Raw genomic sequence first — 12976 nt, forward strand, 5'->3', positions numbered from 1 at the left:
GGCTCCGGGGCGGAGCGGGGTGGGGGGGCAACCCCGGGGGTTGCGCTCCTGTAGCCGGTCCCGGTCCGGTACGGGCGCGACACTGAGGGTTGCGATCCGTTGCCGGTCACGAAAAAAGACAAAAAGAAAAAAAAAAAAAAGTTATGGTAATTTTGTTTTCCTTTCTGAATACAAAATTTTAGGATGAAATTTAAAGTTGAGTTAGTTGCAATTTCACTTTAAAATTAACCTCATCGAATTTTAATAAAAGCATTCCTATTTAATTTTGTTGCTACAAACGTATTTAACATACTCAGGTGGGAAGTACTGGGCAGATATCAGTGTTGTACTGATATTGGTATAAGGAGACAGGTTACCTCACAAAAAGAATTATGTCACTGTTCCCACCTGCGATGGGCCTTCTGTCAACCCCATTCTCTTCTGGAACAGGTCTGCAGAGGCTGTGAGGAGCAGGAGACCATACTGCTGCTTCTTTCCTGCTCATGCAAAGGTGGATCTGTGTGGTTAAGCTGAGTAGCAGAGTCTTAGCTATGGAGATGCAGAAACTACCACACCTGACTGATGCAGGTGTTCAAATCCCTGTAACCACTCATGATAATAACAGTCAAGATCATGGCAACCCAACAGTAGTTGAGTGCCCACTCGGTGTGCTAGGCTCTGTGGTAATAAGGACTTTGTGTGCATTTTATCATTCACTCCTCAAATATCCTCTGGGAGTTACATGCTGTCACAATTTCCTTCTTATTTATAGGGAAGGCTCAGAGAAGATAAATAAAATGCCCAAGGTCACACAGTCAGCCATGTCAGAGCCAAGACCGAAAGGACCATGAGTCTCTCAGATTCCAAAGCCTCTTAAGCACTACTTTGGACTTGAATTCTAAGAACATCCTTGGTATACAGTTTGGGGAAATTCTTGTTTTCTTGGCTAGTTCTCTAACATAAACTCTGTCATTTTCTTTCCAGGCAAGAATTGTCAGACTGTATTGGCTCCCTGTTCCCCAAACCCTTGTGAGAATGCTGCTGTTTGCAAAGAGGCACCAAATTTTGAGAGTTACACCTGCTTGTGTGCTCCTGGCTGGCAAGGTAACCACATGGGCGTGGAGAAGCCAAGAACATGCATTCTGAACTTTAAAGAGAGTGGTCAGGTCAGCAGAGGACATGGTAAGCCCTGGTCTACTGAGGCCCGCGCATCTTTGTCAGGAACACAGGCTTTGCGCAGGAACTGCAAACTGGAATGGCTTAGAAAGCCCTTTGGTTGTCCATGTCTTTGGGGCCCCCTAGCGGCTGAAGACTCCAACCTGAGAGTTCTTTCTACAGGGAATTTTAGCACCACGGCAGCAACTTCCCAGGGTCACAGAAGCCTTCTTGGGACTTCCTAAAGCAGGAGACCAACCGTGTCTTAGGAGCAGCCCCATCCACACCAACAAAGCTCAGGCCCCACCTAGATTTCTGTGGAAATCAGCTTCCAAAGACTGGGTTATTTATTGCCCTTGTGTTTCTAGGTCAGCGATGTACAATTGACATTGATGAGTGTATCTCCAAGCCTTGCCTGAACCACGGTCTCTGCCATAACACCCAGGGCAGCTACATGTGTGAGTGTCCTCCAGGCTTCAGTGGTATGGACTGTGAGGAGGACATTGACGACTGCCTTGCCAGTGAGTATGCCAGCAGCTTCTATACCCATGAGTGAGAGGAAAGCACACGGGGAGCAGAGGGAGCCTAGAGGAGGCTGCTGCCTCTCACGCTGACACTGACCACATCAGTCATGTACTGAGTATGTTTAACAGAAGTGTTTCTGAGTCTTCCTTTCGAAGCTAGTGTCTTTAGGAGTTGAGGGAGTGGAATTTCTTTAAAGCATTCACCTTAATTTTTGGACGTTGACCAAGTGGGCACAATGTTTTGGTAGGCTTTTTTTTTTTTTTTTTGTCTTTTTTTGTGACCGGTAAGGGGATCGCAACCCTTGGCTTGGTGTCGCCCACACCGTGCTCAGCCAGTGAGCGCACTGGCCATCCCTATATAGGATCCGAACCCGCGGCGGGAACGCTGCTGCGCTCCCAAGCGCCACACTCTCCCAAGTGCGCTACGGTGCCAGCCCTTGGTAGGCCTTTTTTAAAAAACAGATTTATTGAGGTATAATTAACATATAATAAAATGCAAGTATTTTAAGTGTACATTTTGACAAATTTTGACATATGAAAACCGAAACCATCACCCAAAATTATGAACTGATTTATCTCCTTAAAATTATCCACTTCCCTTTGTAATTTATTCTTCCTCCTACGGCCTTTTCCCATACAACCACAGATCTATACTCTGTCACTATAGATTAGTTGACATTTTTTACCATTTTACATAAGTGCAGTTATATAAGCATACTCATTTTGGAGGGGTGTTCTAACTTGTTTCGTTCAGCATGATATTTGAGACTGGCTATGTTGTTCTTTATATCAGCAGTTCATTCTGTCTTATTACTGCATAGCATTCCATTATATGGATATACTACAGCTCACTAGTTGGTGGCCACTTGGTTTATTCCAGTTTTGGGGTATTACAAATAAAGCTGCTATGAACGAGTCTTTGTGTGGACATATAAGTATTAATTCAAAAGAAATGAAATCATGAGTGGAGTAGGTGAGTCATGCAGTAGGTGTTTAACTTTTTAAGAAATTGCCAGAATGTTTTTCAAGATGGTTATATCATTTTCATTTCCACACAGATTGTATGAAAGTTCTGGTTGAACTACATATTCAGGAACAATTGCTAATATTAATCATTTTAATTTTAGTTCCTCTAGTGGGTGAATAGTGGTACCTCATCATGGTTTTAATTTCCATTGTTTACTAATGATGTTGAGCATCTTTTCATGTGCTTTTTGACCATCTGCATGTCTTCTTTCGTGAAATGTCTATTCAAATTTTTTGCACGTTTGAAAAAATTGGGTTCTTATTGAGTTGAAAAAGTTCTTTTTATTCTAGATAGGCATTTTTTTGTCAGATATTTGCTGTACAGCTATTTCCTCTCAATATATATCTTTTGAAGAGAAAGATTTTTATGTTGACAAAATCCAGTGCACTGATATTTTTCTTTTATAGTCCTTTCTTCATGCATCTTGTTAACAAATATTTGCATAATACAAAGTTGCTGAGGTTTATCTCCTATGATGTCTTCTAAATGTTTTGTACTTTTAGCTCTTACCTTTAGTCTATGTGGTATTTTGAGTTAATTTTTACATATAGTTAAAAGTCAAGACTGATTTTCTTTTGTAATACCAAACTCATTTAGTTCTATGTTCCTAGGTTATTCTAGATTAGTTTAGATTTCTAGGATTTTCTACAGAGACAATCATGTTATTTATAAATAAAGACAACCTTTATGCTTTTTAGTTCTTTTTCAAATCTTTGTACTATTTTTTTATTTTTCTTGCATAGTTATACTGGCTAGGACCATCAGTAAATGAAGAGTAGAAGTAGTGAGAGAAGCCAATCTTGCCTTGTTTTTGATCTTAGAGCTTTGAAAGGCTTGTAGTCTTTCATCATTAAGTAAGACGTTACCTGTAGGTTTTTCCATAGATGCCCTTTATCAAATTGAGGGATTTACCTTGTACTTATGGTTTGTTGAGAGTTTTTTTTTCTTTTTATAATGAATGACTGTTGATGTTTTTTCAAATGATTTCTCTACATCTGTTGAGATGATGCTATCATTTTTTTTTTGTTATTTTAATATAAGTGAATTATATTCATTGATTTTTAAATGTTAAGCTAATCTTAATTTCCTGGGATAAATTCCCCTTGATTATGATTAATTATCCCTTTTATATATTATTGGATTTGATTTGCCAAAATTTTTTAAAGGGTTTTTGTATCTGTGTTCAATAGTGATATTGTTCTTCAGTTTTCTTTACTATTTTTGCCTGGTTTTGATAGAAAGGCAAAGCTGGCCTCACAGAACAAATCAGTAAGAGTTCCCTTCTATTCTGTTTTTTGGAATAGTTTGTGTATAATTGGTGTCTATTTCTTCCAAACATCCAGGCATAGAATCTTCTTTCTGGGAAAGTTTTTAACTACACATCAATTCCTTTAATGCATACAGTTGCCTTTTCCAGATTCCTGAAGCTGCTGCACTCATTGGTTCTTGGCCCCCTTCCTCTGTCTTCAAAGCCAGCAGTGTTGGATCTCTCTGCCCCACCCTCTGTAATCACATTGTCCTCTTTCCAGCTCTACAAGCTGTTTTTGATTGAGTTTTGGTAATATGTGTCTTTCAAAGAATTAGTCTATTGTGTCCATGTTCTCACATTTATAGGTGTAGAGTTGTTCATAATATTCCCTTATTGTAATTTTAATGTCTATAAGATCTGTGATGATTTTCTTTCTCTTATTTCTGATATTGGTAATTTGCCTCCTCTGTCTTTGAGAGAGAAGAATGTCTATTTTGTTGTGTGTGTGTGTGTGTGTGTGTGTTTTTGATGGCATATTCTATAAATGTTATTAATTCAAATTGGTTATACATCTGTTAGGCTGCCTGAAGTTGTCCCTCTGGTCACCAATGGTTTTTTTTTTTTTTTTTCTTTTTTAGTGTTCTTTTTCCCCCACAGTGCTTCATTTTAGATTATTTTACTACTGAAACTATCTTGCTATATTTTTAAGTTCACTACTTGTTTCCTCTGTAGTGTCTTTTTTTGTTGTTAATCCCATTCAGTATATTTTTTCCCCTCAGATATTGTATTTTTATCTCTAGAAGTTCTACTTGAATCTTTCTTACAACTTTTATCCTTCTCCTTGTCATGTTCGTGGTTTTTTTCCTTTCTTGAACATATGGAATATAGTTGTTTTATAGTTGACAATAGTTCTTTTATTGTCCTTACCATATGGGAAATTCCTGGGTGTTTTTATTCATGGTTTTTCTACTCATTATGATTTGCATTTCCTGCTTCTTTGCTGGCATGGTAGTTTTTGGTTGGGTGCTAGACATTGTCACTTTTACGTTATTACTGGCTCAATTAAATATATATATATATATGAATATATGCATAAAATATATATAAATATAAATATATATATGTGTATATTCAGTATTTTGAGATTTGTTGAGGGACTCAGTTATTTGGAAACAGTTTAATCCTTTTGAGTCCTTACTTCAGGGTTTGTTAGGTGGGTCCAAAACAGCCTTTAGTCTAGGGCTAATGTTGCTCACCACTAAGACAGTACTCCCTTAGGACTCTACTCAGTGTTGCACATGCTTTTTCATTCTGACTGAAGGAACATAAGCTATTCTCAGCCCAGTGAAAACTCTAGGGATTATTCTGCCTACTTCTTTCTGGTAGTTCTTCCCCTAGTCTAAATAGTTTTATCGCATGTGTGTACTGATCAGTCCTCAGTTACTTGTGTAGTGGTTAAATCGTCAAACTTCAAATGAGATTATCACAACGAATTAAGAATAATGGCACCTTAATTAACAGTCTCTATAATTTAAGATCATTATAGGAGGGCACCATGCTAGATGCTGGCCATACCAAGATAAATAAGACCTAGTAAGCTTATGACTAATGAAGCTCACAATCTGTTAGGGGAGAAAGACATGTAGACAAAAATTCTAACAGTGTGTGACGAATAGTGAAAAAAACTATATGTTCAAAGTACAATTGATGGAGAACTTTTAGGAAGTTGAGTCAAACTATTTGGATTCCTTTCTCCCATTAATTAGTATGTCAGCCAAAAATGTTCAGTATTAAAATTTCTTTTCTTCATGAAATGAGACCAGCAATATTTACAATGAGTTTAAAACAATTCTGTAAATTATGGTGAGTTTCCTGAAAGATGCTGTGGAAATTATAGTAGCTGTGTACGGTGGTTGAGAAGCAATAAAATAATTTTTACGATTGCTGTAATAGAGACTGCAGATGAGTCTTAGAATGGAATTAGTTTAACAGATGAATAAGATATGTTAAATATCTCTCTAATAAAATAAGGACTACATTATCCTTTAGTTTAGTGTTTAGTTTTCTTTTTACATTTATGACCTGTCTTTGCAATCGTATGATTTTAAAATCCTTAAGAGCAGTGGCTACATCTTGTTTTTCTTGTTCTGATTTGTATGCTGTCTATATTGTAGAGGGCTATGGCATAGCATGATCATATCTCAAAATTTGTTGGTTAATTGCTATGAGTGTAAAGTGTTCTAAAATCAAGCTATATGATGTTTAAAATTTTAAAATTCTTTGTTTCCTAAGGCTACCTAATTCTAAGAGAGAGAGAGAGAGAGAGAGAGAGAGAGAGAGAAGCACAGGGTGAGGATTAATTTATATAATATGCCTGGAACAAAATGAATATATATATTCTGTCCTCTCCTACCTACACCGTCGCACATACCTTTTGAAAATATCGATTGTTATTCCTGATACTCTGTGTGTTGGGGTACATTTGATTTGCAAATGTGTGGAGGATAGATGAAGTTTATCTTGATTATCAAACAGGTTAAAAATTTAGTCATGTATTGAATTTATTTTCATAAATGGGGTGTCAGTGCAAAATAGACATAAAGTGATCAAATATAAAAAGTCAGAATTATGCTGCCCTGAGCATGACTTAGTTCCGGTTATTCACCTTTGTGAGTCTAATATTAAATTGAAGCTGCTGTTCAGAGCTCTAACTCCTGAATAATGGCCTAGATCCTTGCCAGAATGGAGGTTCCTGTGTGGATGGAGTGAATACTTTCTCCTGCCTCTGCCTTCCGGGCTTCGTCGGGGATAAGTGCGAGACAGACATGAATGAATGTCTGAGTGAACCCTGTAAGAATGGAGGGACCTGCTCTGACTATGTCAACAGTTACACTTGCAAGTGCCAGGTGGGATTTGATGGAGTCCACTGTGAGAACAACATCGATGAGTGCACTGACAGGTGAGACACCCACGTATTCGGGCATCAATGTCTTATGGGAAAAAGGGAGAAAGGGGAGGAAACTTCAGAGCACAATGCTAGGATTGTGGGGCAGGGATGAGGCCTTCACTTGGGTCCTACGCCACAATCATCTCCTATAGCGCAGTTCCTGATTCTTGATAAACATATAGTTAGAAGGTCCACGGTCAGAGGTTGAAAAGCTTAGCGGGATGTATCATCATTTATTTCATGCTTAGGAAACGGAAAGAGCTATAATTCTGTTCTCCCCTTGGTCCATGTTAATTTTAGTTGACAGTAGATCTAAAAATTCCTATTTCTTTGCAGATTTGTTACGAGTCTTTAAGTAATTTCTGAGAGGTTTGTTTCATTTATTTTTATTATATTTTGAACACAGTGAAAAGCTATTTATTTAGCACTTGTCATATAAATTAAGTTGACTTAGGGATAAAATGGAAGATGATACCTGGAAAACCAGAGAAGGACTGGGTAAAACCTTGAAAACTTTACTTTCTCTAGGAATCTGTAGTAAGCTCAGACTTTTAAATACTCCTAAACTTTTTGGTTGTAGAAAAGAAGTTGGCACTCAGGGCTTCTGGTACCCAGTCAGGTTTGAAAGAAAATAGCATTTACTAGATATAGGAGTTTGGCATGCTTAGGGGTATTTACTTTTCAAATAGTAGGTCAAAGGAACCAGATTACATAGCTGATGTTACTCTCCCTGTTTGCTCCTTAGCTCCTGTTTCAATAGTGGCACGTGTGTCGATGGGATTAATTCCTTCTCTTGCTTGTGCCCTGTGGGTTTCACTGGTCCCTTCTGCGTCCACAAGATTGATGAATGCAACTCTCATCCATGCCTGAATGAGGGAACATGTATTGATGGCCTGGGTACCTACCGCTGCATCTGCTCCTTGGGCTATACTGGGAAAAACTGTCAGGTAACTTTCTTTGTATTTCCTCAGTTCTCCTAGAGCAGCTGAGTATTATACCTACTCCCTTTCTAGGCAGGATAAGCCCCTTCTAAAAGAGAAAATTGTGGATATCAGGAGTGTCCCTGAGATAAATCCAAAATGGTGAAACAGGTAATATGAAACACATTAACAAACCAAGAGGCTAACCAAGAACTGCAGAAATATATATATGAAAAATAAGCCCATCGATATTTTTTAAATTGGAAACACAGAAATGGAGAGAATAATGAGTAAAAGAAATTTTAAAGGTCAAATGCAACATCTAAGGAGATAATGATAATAATAATTATCATGTCTTGCAACACCTCAAAACCAAACTGTTTATATATCTTTTAAATTCAAATATATAAATACACATTTTCATAGAATCTTAGGATGGAAAGAGTCCTCCTAGGTGATCTAGGTGACTAGTTCCGTTTAACCTTTTATTTTGTAGAAGAAACTGAGCTCCAGAGGGCAAAGTAACTTTCCCAAGGTTGCATGCCAAACAGCATCGTGTTTAGTTTTATGCTATTTCATCTCTGAACAATGATAAAATAACAGAACTCCAAAAAACTTAGGAATAAATGGCAAAAAATACCATGACATACAGGGTATACTTCACTAAGGCTTTGACTTTATTGGACATGCAAAAAACTTCCTCCACATATTAAGTAGTTGGTTGCTGATTCTGTGTATCCAGAGAGCATAGTTTGTTAGGTTCCTGCTCATTACCACCATGTAGATTGGAAGAACTGTAGAAACATTTTTCCCTTTCTCCACTGTCCCCTTCTTCCAGCAAACAGTTTGCATTGTCAGTGTGGCCTTTTTTCCCAGGGGAACAAGTCACTCTGTGTGAATAAAGAAGGTGAAGGGCTGCCTGGTTAGCTCACTTGGTAGAGTGTGGTGCTGATAACACCAGGGTCAAAGGTTCGGATCCCTGTACTGGCCAGCTGCAAAAAAAAAAAAGATGAAAGGGACCAGTCCTATTTGCCTCACATTTTTCATAAGCCTGATCATCTGCCCTTCAAAATAAGCCTATTTGACAGTTTTAGGTCTATTAACAGGCTTTAAGTCTTTTTACCCACATTCATCACAGATAGATTTGGTCAAGCCCATGTGGATTTCGCACACAGAATCCACACAGGGCGTATGGACCTGTCTGGCAGTTTAACTCTCTTTCCAGCCCCACAAGGTGGTCGTATATGTAGACATAATCATGCCTAGAGCATTGAGAATAATTGAACCTATTGGGTTTCCTTGAATTCTTAAACTTCTGTGGCAAGAACTTTTTAAATAGTAGAGCAAAGAAGAATATTAGTTAGATGTACCTTGAAACATTGAATCTAGTTTAAGGGTTGGGTGAGGGCTTTTTACAAAAGAAAATTAATGTGCTTTCCTTTTCTTATAACATAGCATAACTTATTTTCTTCATTTCTGCCATATGGATTTTGATGTATGTGCATCCCTGCCTCTGTTTTAGACCCTGGTGAACCTCTGCAGTCAGTCTCCATGTAAGAACAAAGGTGCTTGTGTTCAGGAAAAAGCAGAGTCCCGGTGCCTATGTCCACCTGGATGGGCTGGTGCTTACTGTGATGTGCCCAATGTCTCCTGTGAGGTGGCAGCCTCCCGCAGAGGTGAGTTCTGCCCCCTTGGGCTCAAGGTCATCCACTGAAGTATTGACTGACCAGTGGTGTTTAGTGCAGGTGTTGTTACTATGGTATGAGAGGGAAGGGCAGATGGGCAAGGCTCTGGAGAAAGGGCCCAAGACAGAGATGAAAAGGCAGAGAAACATTGCCAAAAAGAAATGTATTTGAAATGAAACTAAGTCATGTTCCACTTTCAGCGCTTGTTATTTCAATACAAATCTGTAGCTAAGGGTTGTGAAAAACTTAAAGAAAAAATTTGATGTGTTGACCAGCTTAGATTCGCTTGCTCATTAGGTGTCTGAACCTGATGTGTGCTCTTCTGTGTTTCCTCTTCTACTGGGTTTCCCAGGTGTGCCTGTTGACCACCTGTGCCTGCATTCAGGCATCTGTATCAGTGCTGGAAACACACATCACTGCCAGTGCCCCCTGGGCTACACCGGTAGCTACTGCGAGGAACAGCTTGATGAGTGCGCGTCCAACCCCTGCCAGCATGGGGCCACTTGCAGCGACTTCATTGGTGGATACAGATGTGAGGTGAGGACAATGAGTGAGCAGACGTCAGAGACCTCACAGGAGATTGTGCAGCTGTTATGAGCACTACTATATTGAATTAAGCTGCTTGTCTTATGTTTACAGTTTATAGATTTTTACCAGTCACCATTATAGTATTTACCAACCACTCTTTCTTCCAGCCAACCTATGCAGTAAGTTAACATGACCCTAGAAAGATATTTTTATAGAGCTCTGGAACCATCCCACCTCCTCAGGCTTGCTTCCGGTATTTGGAGCCAGCAGTCACTACCAGAGTGTATTTCACATGCCCACCCAGCACAGCAGGTCCTGGCATTTCCCTGAATAGGAGGTATTCAGATAGGAGAAGCAGAAGCCGCTTTGAGGAGTGTCCCTTTGGCCCATGTCACCTTTGTATACAGTCATTGACCAGTCAACTGTTATTCTCTCAAAAAAATGTTGCTTAGCCTGTTCCACATAGCAGCATGCTAAGTGTTACATGTGTATATTTGAGGAAGTACGTGTCTTTAAGGGATATGTCACTGTCTTCTTAATGTCTGGGCTGCTAATGGCTAGAGCAAGATGTTAACAAAGCACCGGAATTGTAAATTTGATACCAATTCAGACCACCAAGTAACACTGAGAAAAGTTTTCCTTCTCTGCTGTTATACAAATGAACCAAAGATAGCCTCTATTTTGGCACCTAGGTTAGTTTTTCTTACAGCAAGCTGGGACCCATTAGTTCAAAAGCCTGCCAGCACTAAACTCAAATTTTAACATATCCAATTGTTTTACACAGCCCAAATAAGCTGATTTTTAGCTATTTAGAGCCTGTCTGCTTTGCATATCCTGCAAAACTACACCCAACATCAAGCCATAGATAAACCCGGGGCCCATAAGAACCCCAAGCTGCTGCTACCTTCAGAGCTTTCTGACCCAGAGTGTCGTGCACTGGGCTGCTGAGTGACATCCTCTAGACTCCTAAGCTCCCTTCTGACCCACCTCTCTCGTGGAGTTGCTTGCTCTTCTCCCCTTACCCATCTACACCTCTGGATGGTCTTATGCTATGAGGGACTCCCCCAAAATGCAAACCTGTCCAGATGTCAACCAAGTAAAGCCACCTCATGGTCATATCTTTTTCCTTGATCAGCTCTGAAATCCTCCCACCCCCTACATCAACCACAGCCAGCCTGCCCCACCTCCCTCTGCACCCACTCTTATCTCAACCAGTTTCTCACACATGCATGCAGTTTCCTGAACCTGGAGATCAGTCAAGGCAGTGTCTGCTACCATCCATACTACTGTTTGACTGAGTCCTAGGGTACTCATCACATACAAAGGAATGCATATTTTAAAGATGGGGGAACCTGTTCACAGAGGTACAAATTTTTGCACAGGGATTTCTGAAATATGTCTCAGAATATTCAGTGTTTGCATTCCTTTTAAAGTGGACTTTTCAGCTGGAAGAGAAATAGGTAAATGCCAGTGCACTGCAGATTGACCCTGCACAGGATGATTAGCAGAGGATATGATGATTCCAGAGAAGCATGTAAGAGCTAAGTAGGAGTAGGAGCAGGGCCACAGTAACATTCCACATTTCGCTTGCTTTCCTGGTCTTTTTCCACTAATGTCCCAATATTTCTTGTCCTTTTTGGGGGGTGGGGGTGAATGGGGGGTATTTATTTATTTTTCAGGCATTTAAAAACATTTTTTTTTAATTTAATTTATTTTTTATTGTACCATAGTTGATTATACGTGTCTGTGGTATACAAGGTTGAATATCAATACCTGTGTGCAATATGTGATGCTCAAATCAGGATAATTCAACATTATACAGTGTAATTGTTTTTCATGTCCCTTTACCAATTCCTCTCTTACCCTCCTCCGCCTCTCCCTTTCCCACCACTGGTAACCTCAGTTTTGTTCTCTCCTTTTGAAAGTTCACTGTATTATTGTGATTGTTGTATCTGCCTACCTTTCTTTTTATTTATTTTTTTATTTTTCAGCTCCCACATATGAGTGAAGACGTAGTATTTCTCTCTCTGTACCTGGCTTATTTCACTTAACGTAATTTTCTCTAAGTTCATGAATGTTGCTGCGAATGGCAGAATTTCATTCTTTTTATGGCAGAGTAGTATTCCATTGTGTATATGTGCCACATTTTCCTTATCCAGTCATCCGATGATGGACGTTTAGGTTGGTTCCAATTCTTGGCTGTTGTAAATAGAACTGCGATAAACATGGGAGTGCAGGTATCCCTTTGACATGATGATTTCCATTCTTTTGGGTATATGCCCAGCAGTGGAATTGCTGGATCGTATGGCAGTTCTATCTGTAGTTGTTTGAGGAACCTCCACACTGTTTTCTATAGTGGTTGTACTAATTTACCATCCCACCAACAGTGTAGGAGGGTCCCCCTTTCTCCGTATCCTCACCAGCATTTGTTATTCTCTGCCTTTTTGATAATAGCCTAACTGAGGTGAAATGATATCTCAATGTGGTTTTGATTTTCTTGTTTTTGCTTCTTCCTGCCAGTGTGTCCCAGGATATCAAGGTGTCAACTGTGAGTATGAAGTGGATGAGTGCCAGAATCAGCCATGCCAGAATGGAGGCACTTGTATCGACCTTGTGAACCATTTCAAGTGCTCCTGCCCACCAGGAACTCGGGGTATGAAATCAGCCTTACCCATCCTCCAGAATACTGGGGTACTTTTTCCATATGGTTACTGATTTGTCCTTACACAATGTGCTGAATATTTGATCTTTTATACGGTGTTTTGAAATAGCTCCTTTATCAAATTCTAAATTCCCATGTACATTTGGATGTTTTTGTGGACTTTCTTTTTTATTCTATCGTTCCATTAATTCATCACTAATACTCTGTCTTAATTACTAAGGACCTTCTCCTTCATGATTTTCCTGGCTATGGTTATAGTTTGTTTTTCCATATAATTTTAGACTTAGCTTGTCTATTAAA

At 39.3% G+C, this 12976-nt stretch overlaps 1 protein-coding gene across 1 annotated transcript in view; it reads left to right on the top strand.

The window, feature by feature from the left end:
• LOC103598534 (neurogenic locus notch homolog protein 2-like) overlaps positions 1-12976 on the top strand; it is a 102730-nt gene that overhangs the window by 70960 nt on the left and 18794 nt on the right. The window contains 7 exon segments of the mRNA XM_008582526.1: positions 964-1083; positions 1503-1655; positions 6665-6893; positions 7627-7828; positions 9324-9477; positions 9839-10023; positions 12535-12667. Of these exon segments, the coding sequence (XP_008580748.1) occupies positions 964-1083; positions 1503-1655; positions 6665-6893; positions 7627-7828; positions 9324-9477; positions 9839-10023; positions 12535-12667 (1176 nt within the window).

Source organism: Galeopterus variegatus, unplaced genomic scaffold (assembly GCF_000696425.1).
Source record: "Galeopterus variegatus unplaced genomic scaffold, G_variegatus-3.0.2 Scaffold2663, whole genome shotgun sequence".
NCBI lineage: Eukaryota > Metazoa > Chordata > Mammalia > Dermoptera > Cynocephalidae > Galeopterus > Galeopterus variegatus.